Source organism: Caretta caretta, chromosome 8 (assembly GCF_965140235.1).
Source record: "Caretta caretta isolate rCarCar2 chromosome 8, rCarCar1.hap1, whole genome shotgun sequence".
In the NCBI taxonomy this organism is placed as follows: Eukaryota; Metazoa; Chordata; order Testudines; family Cheloniidae; genus Caretta; species Caretta caretta.
Genome location: NC_134213.1, coordinates 66,167,373 through 66,181,356, shown reverse-complemented (window position 1 = coordinate 66,181,356; position 13,984 = coordinate 66,167,373). Strand labels below are relative to the sequence as shown.

Here is a 13,984-nt window from a genome sequence, read left to right as displayed (position 1 = left end):
GATATTGGGATTTTGTGGCCATATAGTATTTTGACCTATAATATCCACACTCCAAATTATGGGAATAAATTGAGCTAAACATTACATGATCCTTGCCTTTTAGGTACTACCAACCTCAGTTAATTTTTGGAGCCCAGGGCCCTTGCTACTTTCCAGGATATTATGCCACAGCGTAATCAGGACTGCATCAAGATGAAAGCAATTTGATGGCTACTGCGTCATGGAAGTGTTATTGTCTTCCTGAGTTATGCAGCAACAGAGATTGTTCCCCATTATGGAGTGGGGAATATGTTAGCTTTGATAGCAGTTGGTGAATTCTTCTGTGGCTGACTAACATTTTGATCAGGGAAGATGGAGGCCACTGGAACTTTCTGTATCCAGTCTTGGGGCCATGCAGTTTCTGGACTGAAGAAACTCTTGCAGTGTTTTCTTCTGAGCCTTGCAAAGACCTTTCTCCTGGATAGCACAGCCTGCTACACAGCCATCATCTAGGGCTACACACAAGATATATTTAAGTTTGAGATATTAGCAAGATGTTGAAATCAAAGTTTCCAGACTGCAGCTAGTCACTTGGAGACAGATTTTGACATCCATATTCCCTGATGCATAGTACTTTACTTCATGTGGTTTTATTAATTTCAGATAGGACAACTTTCAGAATAAGGTGCCACTCATTGTAAAAACTGGCAGAATCTGGCCCTTAATAAGTAAGATTATCAGTCTTAAAACATTACATTTTCTTAATATCATTTCACTACCAAGCTTGAAAAGTATTTGTTATGCATACTTTATAGTTCATTGCCGCAAATGATAATGAACATCATTTGAAGACTAATGATTCCTTTCTCTCCTTCTCCAACATGAAAATGATGATCCCCAAAATTTAACTCATACATGGATTGAAAAGATCTTTAACTTCATTCCAAAGCTCTGAAGAGTCCAGTACAATGCAAAGAGCGTGCTACAATATATCATTTAACTGACCTTTAAGGAGCAGGGTCCAAAATGAGGAGTTTAATCTATGTACTGTTGTCACAACAGGATAAGTTCTCTCTCGCTCTCTTTTTTTCCCTGGTGTAAGTCTACTACTCTAGTGGTAGGTGTTTCCTGTTGTATGTATGTCAGGGACCACAGAAGAGATGTTGCGTTTTGATAGAGCAGATACACTCAGAGGAAGATGATCATGGATAAACTGAATGGAAACTTCAAGACATAACCATTTAAGAAGTAAATATGCATTTATTATCATGTGAGTTGATTTTAAAATAATAATTATAAAGGGAAAACTTAAAATAATGAACAAAATTCAGTGCCATTTCCCCAAGGATGAATTTTTCCTAATCCATTTATGAACTAAGACAGCACGTTGTCATCATATGTCCTTTTCAGTCCCGAGTTAAAGGATGTTTAAGCTTTCTGGCTCCAAATCGGTAGGGCTGGGACAAAAGAAAAGGTTCCCCTTTCTTGTGCATCGAAGAGATGAGCATGTAACAATGGGTTTGGAAGGAACTGAATGGCTTGCAAACACCCTGTTTAATAATTTGCACCCATTTGTGTAAGATGTGATCTATATGCATTGGATCATTATGAATTTGTTACTAGTCACTATTTATGCAGATTTTTTTGTTACATCATTTGTGATTCACTCATCCAAGGGACACTCTTATTCCCAGATCTCTTTTTATGCAGCTGTCTAACCTGCAATGGATGTTCAAGATTCATATTTTAAACTTGGAGAAGTAGGAATAAAAAGAGATACATTTTTCTCATTCTTTTTACATACTTCTCATGCTTCTCAGCTGTGACTACTGATTTGAATCAGTTGAGACTGGCAAGACGAGGGCTAGTTCATTTGGCGATCTAGTCCCTCTTTCCTCACAAACACCTCTCACTCCCATACTGCACTTGAGTTCTCCCAGTCATATCCACAGGCCAAATATGCTTCCTTCAGTATCCATGCTCTGTGGAGCATTCTGAGATGTCTGCTCCTTTTGTACTGACCAGGAATGGACACCTGAAACTGATGCAAAAGGTGATAGGAAGGGGGGACCTGGGAAGGAATCCATGCGCAGATAGGAATGTAAGTCCTGCTTTAGTGCTGTTTCTCTCATCTTCTTTTAGCAGCAAAGGGATATGCTGTCGTCTTTCACTCTAGGACCTGATCCACGGAAGTGCTGAGCACTTACAATTCCCACTGAAGTCACTGGGAGTTGAACATGCTCAGCATTTTGCAGGACCTGGGCCATAAAATCCATCAGATCTATATGTGCTAGTGTGCTTCATTTTCTTGTGATTTTCCAGGGATGCTCTGTGGTTTAGTAGCTCATTGTCCAAGAGGAAGATCTCTGTCAGTAGACATTAAACTGTCTGAAGTATAAGGTCCTATGGTGTAAAAGGTACAAATATTAAGATGAAAAAAGTGCCTTAAAAAGCCTATTTTAAAAAAACCTGCTTGCTGGGTACAGAATGTATATAGTCCCCATACTTCTGCAGCCTGGAAAAGTTGGCTCTCTCTTGTATGGAACGCATTCCTGCATCTTGTGTGTTTACTGTAGTGGATGGAAGGGATAAAGAGACTCTACAAGGCTGATGCTGGAGGTAATGGCTGTCTCCTATAACTGTCCTCACTACAGCCATCTGAGTGGTTAGTCTTCATTTGCACTGGGTTTTGGGACACCAAACGATGAATGTTTAAGGAACATCTGTTAAAGATGTTTTCAGATTATCATTTTATCACATAACTCCATAATAATTTTAGGCCAGATCCTGCCATTTTTGCTCACATTGAGTAGTGCCTTACTCTGTGAATAGTCTCAGTGATTTCAGTGGGTATTCCTCAGTGTAAGAGCAGCAGGGTCTGGTCCTTTATAAATAAATTTGACTTTTAGGAAATGGTTTGCTAAAAGTTTGTTTCTGCATTTTGTAGCTTAAAGTTATTTAAAATAGAGCACGTGGCTCATTATAAAATCTTAAATAATTTATATTTGCAAATAAATCAGAAGAAATTATACATTTAGTTTTCCTTTTTAAATCACCTTCCCTCTAAATGACCTTCCTCATCATTCAGGCTTAGTATGCACTGCTCCTGCAACTACTCTCATGAATGGAGTGGGAACAGACATCTGAGGTCAGAGTCACCCATACTTCAGCTGCCTAGGTAGCACGAGGTTCCTTTAGCTTCCTTTGAACTGGCCTTCAGAGATCACTCCAAATGTGTCTTAGCATCGTCATGCTTATAACAGCCAGCAACTCTGATGCAGCGAGCGTCCTATTCTGTACCTGTGCCTTTTTTAACAGGGTCCCCCATCAGTGCTCCCGATTCACAAGGGAGGTTTCAGTGCTCAGTGAAACTCTGCAGCAGCAGTTCTATCAGCATACTGGATTACCTTCCATTGGCTACAGAGTCAGCCTGCAAGGAACCAATGACTGTCACAAGGCTGTACAACAAATGATGTTGAAGCAACAGCATCTCCCTGAGTAGCAGAAGGAAATGCAGAAACAGGAACTAGAGCAGGAAGTTTCAGAGGTGGATTCCAATGCATCTTCTCTTTTGGGGACAGAAAGAGACCATTTGGTCATTCAAGAGCGATCCCCCTATTAAGCTAGTGGGTAGAGAATGCTCTTGTTTACCCCTCTAACATTCTGGGCCTGATGTTTGCCCCCCACCCCACTTCCCCAGTTCTTCTATGCCAGACCAATTGCACAATTGGGCCATAAAGCTGCCCTAACAAATCAACTGGGGAATCCCTTGGTGTGAGGGAATTCCTGGCTATCATAGAGCTGTCATTCATGTGTGTTAGGGGTTCCAGCTGTTTAGTGCTCTGGCAAACCTTGGCCTGAGTAACAGCCTCTAAGGGGCTGTTGCAGCCAGCATGGGTTAAAGCAGTCCATTGGTACCTCTAGGATCAGGGGAGTGCAAAGGAGACCTTAAGCCACCATTGCTTGCTCTTCATCAGGTCCCATGCTCCAGTGGTACACAGTAATTTTGGGGCTGTATATACATAAGTGTATAAAGTGTTTTTTCCCCATATGTGACTACAGTAACAGGACCAATTAGGTAAATGCTACCTATAGCGGTGTAACTTGCATACAATATACTCAATGGATGTATTTAGAAGAGTAAATGATTTCTGATCAGAGGGAGAGCGAGAGAGAGAGGGAGATGCATTAAATATAAAAAAGGCGGAACAGTGTCTAGTCTTTCTTATATCCCACATAATAGGCTAAAATAGCAAAATCAATTGAAAGTTTATTCTCATTATAGTAAACCTACATGAAGCCGAAGTAAAGTAAGCAAGTGTGATGCATTTTAACAAAATAAATCATATTCTCTTGCTTAAAAACCTGTATCTAAAATAATATGAGCTTTTTACCTACCTTAAGTTCTCTAAAAAAGATGCTACTCCTTGCCCACTCAACAATGGAGAAGAGGGTTTGGTCAGCCATTTTACACATAAGCCCAAATGTGTTGAGCTTTTCATGTTTGCTTCTGTTAGCTTGCTCCTGCTGCAAATATGCCATGATCTTAGCCTGGACTTGCGGCTCATCTGGCTCGCACTTCAAGAGTTCCAATATCAGATGTGGAATACTTGCTGGTGAGCTTGTCTGATAACTATCCATGTATGAGTAGCCCATTATTGACTCTGGAGAGCTAGTGTAAGGGTCAGGATACTCAGACTTGATAGCACGGCTTGGAAAGTGGCCATAGGTTTGGTAACCTTGTAGGCTGCCATGAGGCGGCATTGTCATGCTAATTGGAGAGGTTACAAAGGGACTTCTGTCATAGTCTGTAGGAGGCAAGGCAGTATGGTTCAGAGGTAGGCCTTTGGAAGCAGAGTGGATATTCTGGATTGCAGAGGATATTGTCAGGTCAGTGGGCATTGCTTGGATCACTTGAGTCATGGCTTCCAGTTTAAGTCCATTTGCTCGGATAAGGGCTTTCTTCTGCTGCTTCAGTGCCCTGTCTCTCTTGTACATTGGTCCAAATTTGTTTCTACCCCCACGCATTCGGTCAGCTCTCACAGCTGTTGGGGAAAAGAGAAGGAAGTAAGATATTCGTTAAAACTTAAGCAGGTAACTAACATTCTTGAGTTGAACACACGTTTAGGAAAGAGTGGCAAGACAGCAGCACTCCCTTAATTTACTTTGATCAAAATATCACGATTATTCCAAAAGGAAAAAAAATCTTTTGATTTAATGAATTTTAATTGTCTTAGTTACCTATTGGACAAATATTCTTAACATGTATGAACTCATTGTTTAGGTCATTTAAAATGTAATAATTAGGGACAAACACAGTGGTTGGCTGAACAAATTTCACACATGATGAGATAACGTGATTCCTGTTGAGATCTCATACTTTTTTTTAACTGCAACCCACGGTATCATTAGGAAAAAAATGGCTTCTGTCCTGAACTCATCTGAGAAGTATCCTGAGGGCCATGTTATCTCATGATAATCATTCCATTATTGCATACCACCATTACACAAAAATTGTCTGAAATGTAAGCTGTAAAATGCTCAATAGGCATAAAGGTGAATCTGGTTTCTTTGGCAAAAATTAAAGATTATTTCCTTTATGGTTTATGTATATCGTTGCAAATGTTTAAGGAACATTCCTCATTTTCTAGAGATGTTTCAAATACAATTTGAATAGGCATAGAGAAAGCTGCCCGCTTGCCATATTCCACACAGAAGGTTGAACTGACTCAGAAACTACTGACAGTGTTATAGCTTGTAATATCTCTGGAATCAGAAATAATTAAAACAAATCTACTTCAACAGCTGCCTCAGGAATCATATTGGTGGTCTCTGTCACAGCAGTATCTGTCACTATGGCATATATCTAATGGACTAGTGAGTAGTTCTCGCCAAGCCCACCTTGCCCAATGGCAATTAGATAGAAACAGGAACCTCTGACAGCTTGGTGACATGATGAGACTGCTGAGATTGCTGGAGGTTAAGTTCTTGAGCTTTTTATCTTAGGGATTAGTGTAACATTAAAAATTTATTATGAATCCTAGGTACACAATACTATAAATTATCATGAAGACTTTAACAATTAATGATTTTTGGTATACACGGTAATTTATTAACTAGAATTCAAGTCCACATATCACTATCAGGGAAATAGATATATAAATGTTACAGGCATTTATAATTATGAAAGCATGTGTTCTTCCAATTTTCCAGATAGAGAAAGAGAAGTTGTACAGATGTGACAGAAGGATATAAAGATAAATCTTTTATAGTCTCTCTCAGTTTTAGTTAATGCTGTAGTTAAAGCATTTTTTGCTGCTAACACTATCCCTTATGAATATTACAGGAAACTGAAAAGTCTTATACAATATTTTTCTGATAAATGTAACATATATAAGCATCCTTCTCAAAACAGTTGCAACATGCTGCACAATTAAATATTATAGGTCAAATTCCACCCTGAGATACTTTGATTTCAGTAGGAGTTGCACAAAAGTGAGTTGTATGTAATCATACGATTACAGAATTTGGCCCTGTATGATTATCTATAATTAAAAACAGTTAGAAGTAGCAGTTATGCAATATATTTTCAACCTGATAAATGTCCATACTGACAAAAACATTAAATGACTTATTTTACCACTAGTTTTCAGAGGGATATACTGCAACCCAAGATGTTTAGCTCATTGCAATATACCAGTTTTATCTGTGCACTGTGGGCAAATGTAATGAGTGTTGTATTTACTAAATTGTGTCTGTAGGAGGGTGTCTGTATATTTGAATGCATATTTGCATTTATATCTACATATTTCCATTGTAATACTGGCATGATCCTGCAGTCTTAACTCAGGCAAAACTTATTCATTTACAATAAGAGTTTTGCATGAGTAAAGAATGTTCAATTCTGATCCTGCATTTCTTACTCAGGCAAAATTCCCATTGACTGTAGAATCTGGGCCTAAGTGTAAATGATATGTTTAGAATGTGTTGTGTTGAACTGCCAAGATTCTCTTACTAATCTCTTGACAGTAATTTTGCGTTCTATTATTTCAATAGACTCTTGTAGTATTACCATTCTTCTCTGTATGTGAATGATCTTTCTGAACTCTAAAATCTTGTATTTCCTTTAAATTTTTCAAGAAATCTCATTGTGAAAGTATACCTATTCATAATAGCTTTATGACATACTTTTGGAGATTATTTTACCCCTATTTTTAGCTCAATTCTTTAGTCACTCTGTGTACTGAACTCCCATTGAAATCCATTGCAATTTTGCATGAGGAAAGACTCTTAATTTTTCTTTATTTCACATTCTCTTTAAGATGGATATTGCAAAACAAAACCACAACAAAAACAAAATACTTTATAAAATATAAATTAAATAAAATAATCCCCTGATACTAAAGACCAGAAATTAGTTGCAATTATTAATTCCCCGTTCTGTATTCTGTTTTTATTCTGAATTAATTCTGTTTGTTCCTATAAAGTTTAAAAAGTAATTTCCATGCTATTCTTACTCTTTCATCCAAGTACTCCTAAATGCATCAAACTATCTATAAATCAAATGTTTTCAATTTTTTCTTGTGGTTTTAACTAGCTTTAACTTATAATTGACCTGCTACTACTTATGAATAGATTAAAAATATCCTTTATTTAAAACATACAAGAGCAGCATATAGTAAGTTACTAGCAAGTATTTTTAAATGGGTATGGTAAATTATGTGCAACATAATTTGTATAAAACTAAAATGTATGTAATATTTTCAATAGTTTGTATAGATTATAAATATACAATAACAGTAATAATTCTTACCTTCTAACTTCATTCCAACACTTAGGCATTTTTGAAATCGACAGTAAGGGCAGCGCTTTCTCTGTGTTTTGTCAATCTGGCAGTTCTGATTTTCTATACACGTGTACCTTTTGTTATTCTGGACCGTTCGTTTAAAAAATCCCTGTATGACAGACAAAGAGTCAGCCCGTTTCACTTTAACAGTAGGTTTCAGCATTTTATTTTATGGAAATTTGTCAGAAACTTGTCATATACCACTCAAACACTTATGAGGTTACGTGGTTTATTTTAGATTTCAGCAAGATATACCCTGGAGAAAACTGCTAGACTAGAGAGGAGTTTTTCTGGTAGTAGTACTGCGTTTTTTGTAGACTTACGTCAAAGATTGGTGAGACTTGTCTGTATGCCACTGCATCCCTGACAATATGACCATAAACACTGATGCTGACCAGTATCTCTTTTGTCTGCTCTTTAATATTCATAAAATGACTGAAGCCTGCCTTATTCAAGTAATCTTATATGGAATAAATGATGCAAAATGTAAGAGAAACATAAGATACATTGGCTCTTTGTATATTGTTATGGTGTATACCAGAGGCATAATAAATATTTCACTTTTATTGTCTCGATACAATTTTTTTAAAACAAAAATGCGATTTGCTAGGTTTATTCTGCTTGCCATACAGTGAAATGTTTAAAATTGCATTGTTCTGGTGTAGAAGGTAAGAGATTCTGCTCTTAGAAAACCGATTTAAATGGTTGTATATAACTTTAAAAGGTTTATTCATGACAAATTATTGCATTCACTTACAAGGCTCAACTATATTTAATAGTTGGTTTTATTAGATATGGATTTAGTTTCCAAATATGTGCACAGGATAAATTACATGTGTGACTATTCTTTATTTAATATACTGCAAGAAATTATTTGCTTGACTTTAATTGTGTACATGTCCAAGTAAATACTAAAATAAAATACTTTGTAGGAAAAATAAGCATGAAGTTGTGATGACAACAGAAATTTACATTTTTATATTGAAAGGGAAAACCTTGGAACAGTGGCATTAGATTTTGTAAAACTGAAATGTATTGAGGATACCAGTTTGTCACTTTATCCTACAGGAACAATAGTACTCTAAATGTATATAAATCACCTAAAATCAATAGTTGAGTCACTTAGGACTGAAAGTTCTACAACTCTATCACTTCACAACAACAAAATATTTAAAAGCAGTGGACACAGACATACAACAAAACAATCTAACTTCTTGTTTTTTTCCATTTGGGCAAATGAGGTTTTTCAAAATTTTGGGTGTGAATCTAACAATAAATGGAATTTTTACCAGCACTTTCCTTTAACATTTTTAAACATTTTAAACCATTTTGATTTGCATTCTATTAAGTAATTTGTACTAAACCTTGCAGCTTTCACAGGTGAGAAGTCCATAATGGTAACCAGACACTTTATCTCCACAAACTGGACACAGTTCTTCCAGGTCTTCATCGTAAGAGTAATTCACCATTTTAAACTGAGACACTGGAAAAAACAGAAATAACACATTCAATGAGCATTTACATTAGTAGTTCAAAAATGCTTTCCTCAGCTCCAACTATCAGACATTAATTTTGACCTGAGGAAACAATTCATTAAACACCTTCTGCAAATTAAATAAAAAGACTTTAAAAAAATCCAAACAAACAAAACATCCCCCCATCACAACTCACACAGAAACATGGAATTTTTCATTCAACAGCAAAACAATATGGACTCTTCACAAGTAAACAAAAGTATAAACTTCAAAGTTTTGTGTTGTAAGAAAAAATTCTAGAGTTATTCAGAATTCCAGTGCTCTTAAACCATCTACAGTCCATCAAACCAGAAACTATGTTAAATAATTTAATTTCACCACTTATCAGGAAAGTGCTTTGAAAAGTCAGAACCAAAATTGACAAGGTTAAATCTCACTGATGTATGTAAACTAACTTTAACTAGGTTTGCTTCCTTTAAAGTTTTGTTAAAATAATACCAATCTGTAAATATTTACTTTATCTAAACTTGAAACCCACATAACCAGCACTCTCCTAGTGTGTTGAATGTAAATTACTTACAGCACCAAGTTAAAATGCTGTCCTGACACCCAAAACCTTGTGTGCTTGATTCTGATCAGGCTCATCTTTAACAAAAGCCTGCTTCCTGTAATACCTAAATCGATCAGTTTTAATATTAAGTGTTCACATTTCTTATTGTTTCCCATTTTATTTACTTTTGCCTCCAAACATTTTTAACCCCCGGAAACTAGAGAACAGCAAAGAAGGAGACAAGCAGAAGGCACTGGGATTGTTTTTTTGGAGAGATGAGGTGGTAAAGTACCTAAACCTAATTAATTTTATATAATCGCCATGCTAAATTAAACCCAAATCAAACCCCAACGATCCAGGATGAAGGTCCCAGGCGCAAGTAACCAACTTCCTCGGACAAAAGTAATCAGTGTTTGCGGGAGATCTAAAAGATGTACAGAATGTAAACAGGAAACGCAGCAGTTCCTATGCCCTGATTTTCCCAAATACCCCTATGCAATTTAGACAAAACCCTGAAGGAAAAAAACTGTCTATAGGAATCTAATGCGGCCTCTGCCACTCCGAGGAAAGGTGGAGGAGGAGCTGGGAGATGAGGGGGTGCGAAAGGACCTGAATGAAAGAGAGAGAGAATTGATCCGGATTCACCCCACAACCAGCGCACTCAGCAGGTCTGATTATCCCTCTCCCCCCCCCCCCCCCAAAAAAAACCCTCCCATCGCTCACCGCAGAGCCAATTTCCTTCTCTTTTCCTGCTGCAAAATACACCAGGCAGCTGACTGGTTTGTAATGTAATCAATGATCTCTGTAAGGGGGTGATGGACACAGCAGCGGCAGAAGTTGTTATTTTGTTCCCCTAGAATCAAACCGCTATCACGTTTTTGGGTCATCTAAGCGAGTTACATCTAAGTAGTTGTAGCAAGGGAGAGATCCCCCAGAAAGCGGCTGAGGATGTCTTGGAGTTAAGAGTCTCTGGGTTAAGAAAAAGATGTGCTAAGACTTAAGTAACTAACAGCAGCCGTGTCCCCTAAGGAAAGAACCCCCAGGCTCTCTCTGGGAACTAGAGAGGGAACTGGAGTGAAATTAACACGGCGTGAAATAGCCGAGAGAAAATATTTTCAGAACGACTTCTTCACGGTTTATGAATCAGGGCCAATCTGATCAGAGAGTAGTGTGTGTGTGTTATACGCTATGGGCTCTCCAGCTACCATCTCCACGCTTGTTGATTTCTTTTATATACCTGATCTTAGGTGGACGATTCTTTAAGATTAAAGAGCGGATGAATGTAGTTTCTCTGCTCACGGTATGCAGGCAATAAATACACAGGGGGAGAGAGAGAACGACCAGTCCCTTCCTTCTCCTCACTTTGTCTGGGCTGCAGGGGCCGACGCAAGAACAAAGTTCCCGGTGTCACAAGAGAAAATAAACGGTCAAAGGGGTCAGTAGGGAAAACAAGGATTTTTTCCCAAGCGCTGTCCGGGAGCGTTGCAGGATAACACAGTGTTGAGCGAGACACATCCAAAGAAAAAGTCTGAATTACCCTGACACCCCAATCCCCTTACAATTTCTGCGTCCCATTAGCCTCAAGACAGAAAAGGGCCCCTTGAAATCGAACAATTTAGGCTGAAACAAGCGACCGGTAGAGAAGTTTCTGCTAAAGGGTCGCCCAGAGCCCTCACTCCTACCCCCTTCAGGAGTTGAGTAGCACATTGTGTTAAAATGGGGCATTTCTACAGTGAAGAATTACCGCTGTGTCTCTGGCCAACTAGCCCCACCAGACACCTGGGACTATAGGATGTGGAGAATGCCCGAAATGGAGACCCAGCATTTAGGGGATCCTCTCTGCTCCTCCATTTAGGGGTGTGAATGGGGTGCAACTCCAGCGCTGATGCCGAATCTCTCTGTGACACAGCGAAAGCCCCCTGCCTTTAGCATGGCAAATAAGGACCACCTTTAACTGAGCTCGGGAGCGAGCTGAAAATCACTGGTTCCCGTGCCGCTCACAGTCACTTCTCGGAAAGAGCGTTCCGATCTCCTGTCCCGAGCTCAAAATTCACGCAGGTTAAAGCGAAAGTCTCTGGGTTTCAGACAGAAAGTTTCCAGCTCCGCTCTGGAGTTAGGACTTTAAAAAGATCTTCCTGCTAAACTATGGTACCCCAGCGACTCAGCTCCAGCGCCTGCATTCTCTGCCCACCCAGGAATGAAATTCAGAGGCATAAATACGCCGTCAGTTTCAGGACTTGCTGAATCAAAGTTTCCCAACGCATCTGGTTGATCACCTGTGTTATTTGTACTGAAAGACAAGCTGCCCTTATTACCACACTTACTCTCACACAAAGTCATAGATGCAATTAGCAAACCGACAGGAACAGCCCAGAAAACGACCGCTAATAACGCATCAGAATGGCTAAAACCCTGCTTGGAAATGGTCCCCTGACAGCTGTGTATTTCGGATGCCTTCGAGGCTTCAGTCTCCAAGCCTTATTCCTTCGAGTCTATGCCAGGTAAAGTTGTAAAGGGGTGGCGAGGAGCATTTCGAGAGCAGAGACAGAATCTGGGTCGTGCAAAGGGCGAGTATGGAATTGCTGCAGGGATTTTCCTGATGTCACCCCCTCGTTTGCTTGAGAGAAACTTCAGAGGCTCTCTCACGCGCGCCAGAATCTGGAGCTGCCTTTTTTTTTTTTTTTTTTAATAAAACACGTTTAAAATAGAGCCAGTGGGATGGATATGTTTTCTTGCGAGCAATCAGGAGCTAGGAAAATAAAGGGGAACTGCAAATCCCCGCTCCCATAGGCCCCATTCCCCCCTTAAAATACTAGACAGCGGGTCCGAGTTTCCCTTAACAGCTCAACCCTGCGTCTGATGCTTTGAGGATACGACTGCACCGTGTCACGTCTCCCATGCACCGGGGGCAGAGGGTAGATTCGGATCGTTACACGTAGCTCTCCCTCCCATTCATTGCTTTCGTGCTGAATTTCCGAAGGCTTTAACCCCACCCCCCCGCTCCCCAAGCTTTTAGTAACTCGGTTCTGGAAGTTCAGCGAACTTCCCAATTGTCAGGCTCAGCTGCCCGGCTCAGCCCGGCTCCAGCTGCCGGTGCCGCTAAGCCCTGCCGGCTCGAAGTGGCTAACTGGCAATCGCTTTAGAAACCTCCGCAACCGATTGCTCAGGAGCCCCCAACTTTTTATGGAGGGAGCCGCGGAGCTCTGCCCCCGGGGCTCGGAGCCCTGCCCGGCAGGTACCGCAGGAGCGAGCCCCCCTGTGCTTACCTTGCATGTTTTCCGGCATCTGCCCCTGCTCCCCATTCGCTCGGGCGAGTCCCAGGGCTTCCGTCTCCACTTTGGGCAGCATGACAAGGCGGCTGCGGGCCGGGATGGGGGCTCCGTGTCCGTCCGGGAGAGCGGCACCTGGGCACGGCAGCACAGATTTAGCTCGGAGAGGGGGCGAGCGGCGGCGGCGGCGGCGGCCACCCCCTACTCCGGCCCGTGCCCTGCGCGCCCCGCTGCTGCCCGCACCTAGCGCCGCCGCCCGCTAGCGCCGCGCGCGTGGGGCGGTGGGGCTCGGCGCGCGCCAGGGGGCAGCCCGGGAGCCCGCGGCGCAGCTCGGCCGGAGAGCGGCGGCAGCCAGGCTGAGCGCCAGCCCGGGGAAGCCGCGCTGCGGCGGGGCTGGTGCGCGGCTGGCCGGGTTCCCCGCCCCGCTTCTTCTCCTCCCCTTGGCCGGGCAGGGGCTCCCTCCAGCCGCGGCTCTCGCCCTGTCACAAGTGTGGAGTTGCGAAGTTCAGACCTTGCGGTCCTGCCTTGTTTACTCCACATGCACCGTGAAGAGGCGCTTCCCAGCCGGCTGGGGTTGGGGGAGGGGGGCTGGGGAGATAGCGAGTGTGAGGGCTCCCGGGGGGGAGGCTGACACTGCCGCTCCAGCCAATGAGGAAGAGGCACAATCTGCAACCAACCCTTCCCCCTTCACTAAAGCCCCCCCTCCCCCCGTTACAGTTGTTAAATCACCCTGATATTACAGGGCTAGTAAAACAGGCACGGGCCGCCTAAGGGAGCGAGGAGCACCGGCCAGCAGCTTGCAAACACCCCTAGCAAGCCAGGTGATCTCTGCATCCAGGGGAACTAAGACATGAAGGGGCCGTGC

The 13,984-nt window shown here is 41.4% G+C and overlaps 1 protein-coding gene across 2 annotated transcripts in view; it reads right to left on the bottom strand.

Moving 5' to 3' along the window:
• The window catches only part of NR5A2 (nuclear receptor subfamily 5 group A member 2), a 101,762-nt gene extending 88,086 nt beyond the window's left edge, over positions 1-13,676 (bottom strand). The window contains exons 1-5 of one of the 2 annotated variants that reach the window (XM_075131573.1): positions 13,631-13,676; positions 13,117-13,254; positions 9,190-9,308; positions 7,793-7,934; positions 4,378-5,024 (exon numbers count right to left, since the gene is read on the bottom strand). In XM_075131573.1, coding sequence (XP_074987674.1) covers positions 4,378-5,024; positions 7,793-7,934; positions 9,190-9,308; positions 13,117-13,198 — 990 coding nt within the window. In that variant the 5' untranslated portion in view covers positions 13,199-13,254; positions 13,631-13,676. Of the gene's footprint in view, positions 1-4,377; positions 5,025-7,792; positions 7,935-9,189; positions 9,309-13,116; positions 13,337-13,630 lie in introns of those variants that run through there. The other variant, XM_048862126.2, reaches the window with a different exon arrangement.
• Positions 13,677-13,984: the final 308 nt, after the last annotated feature.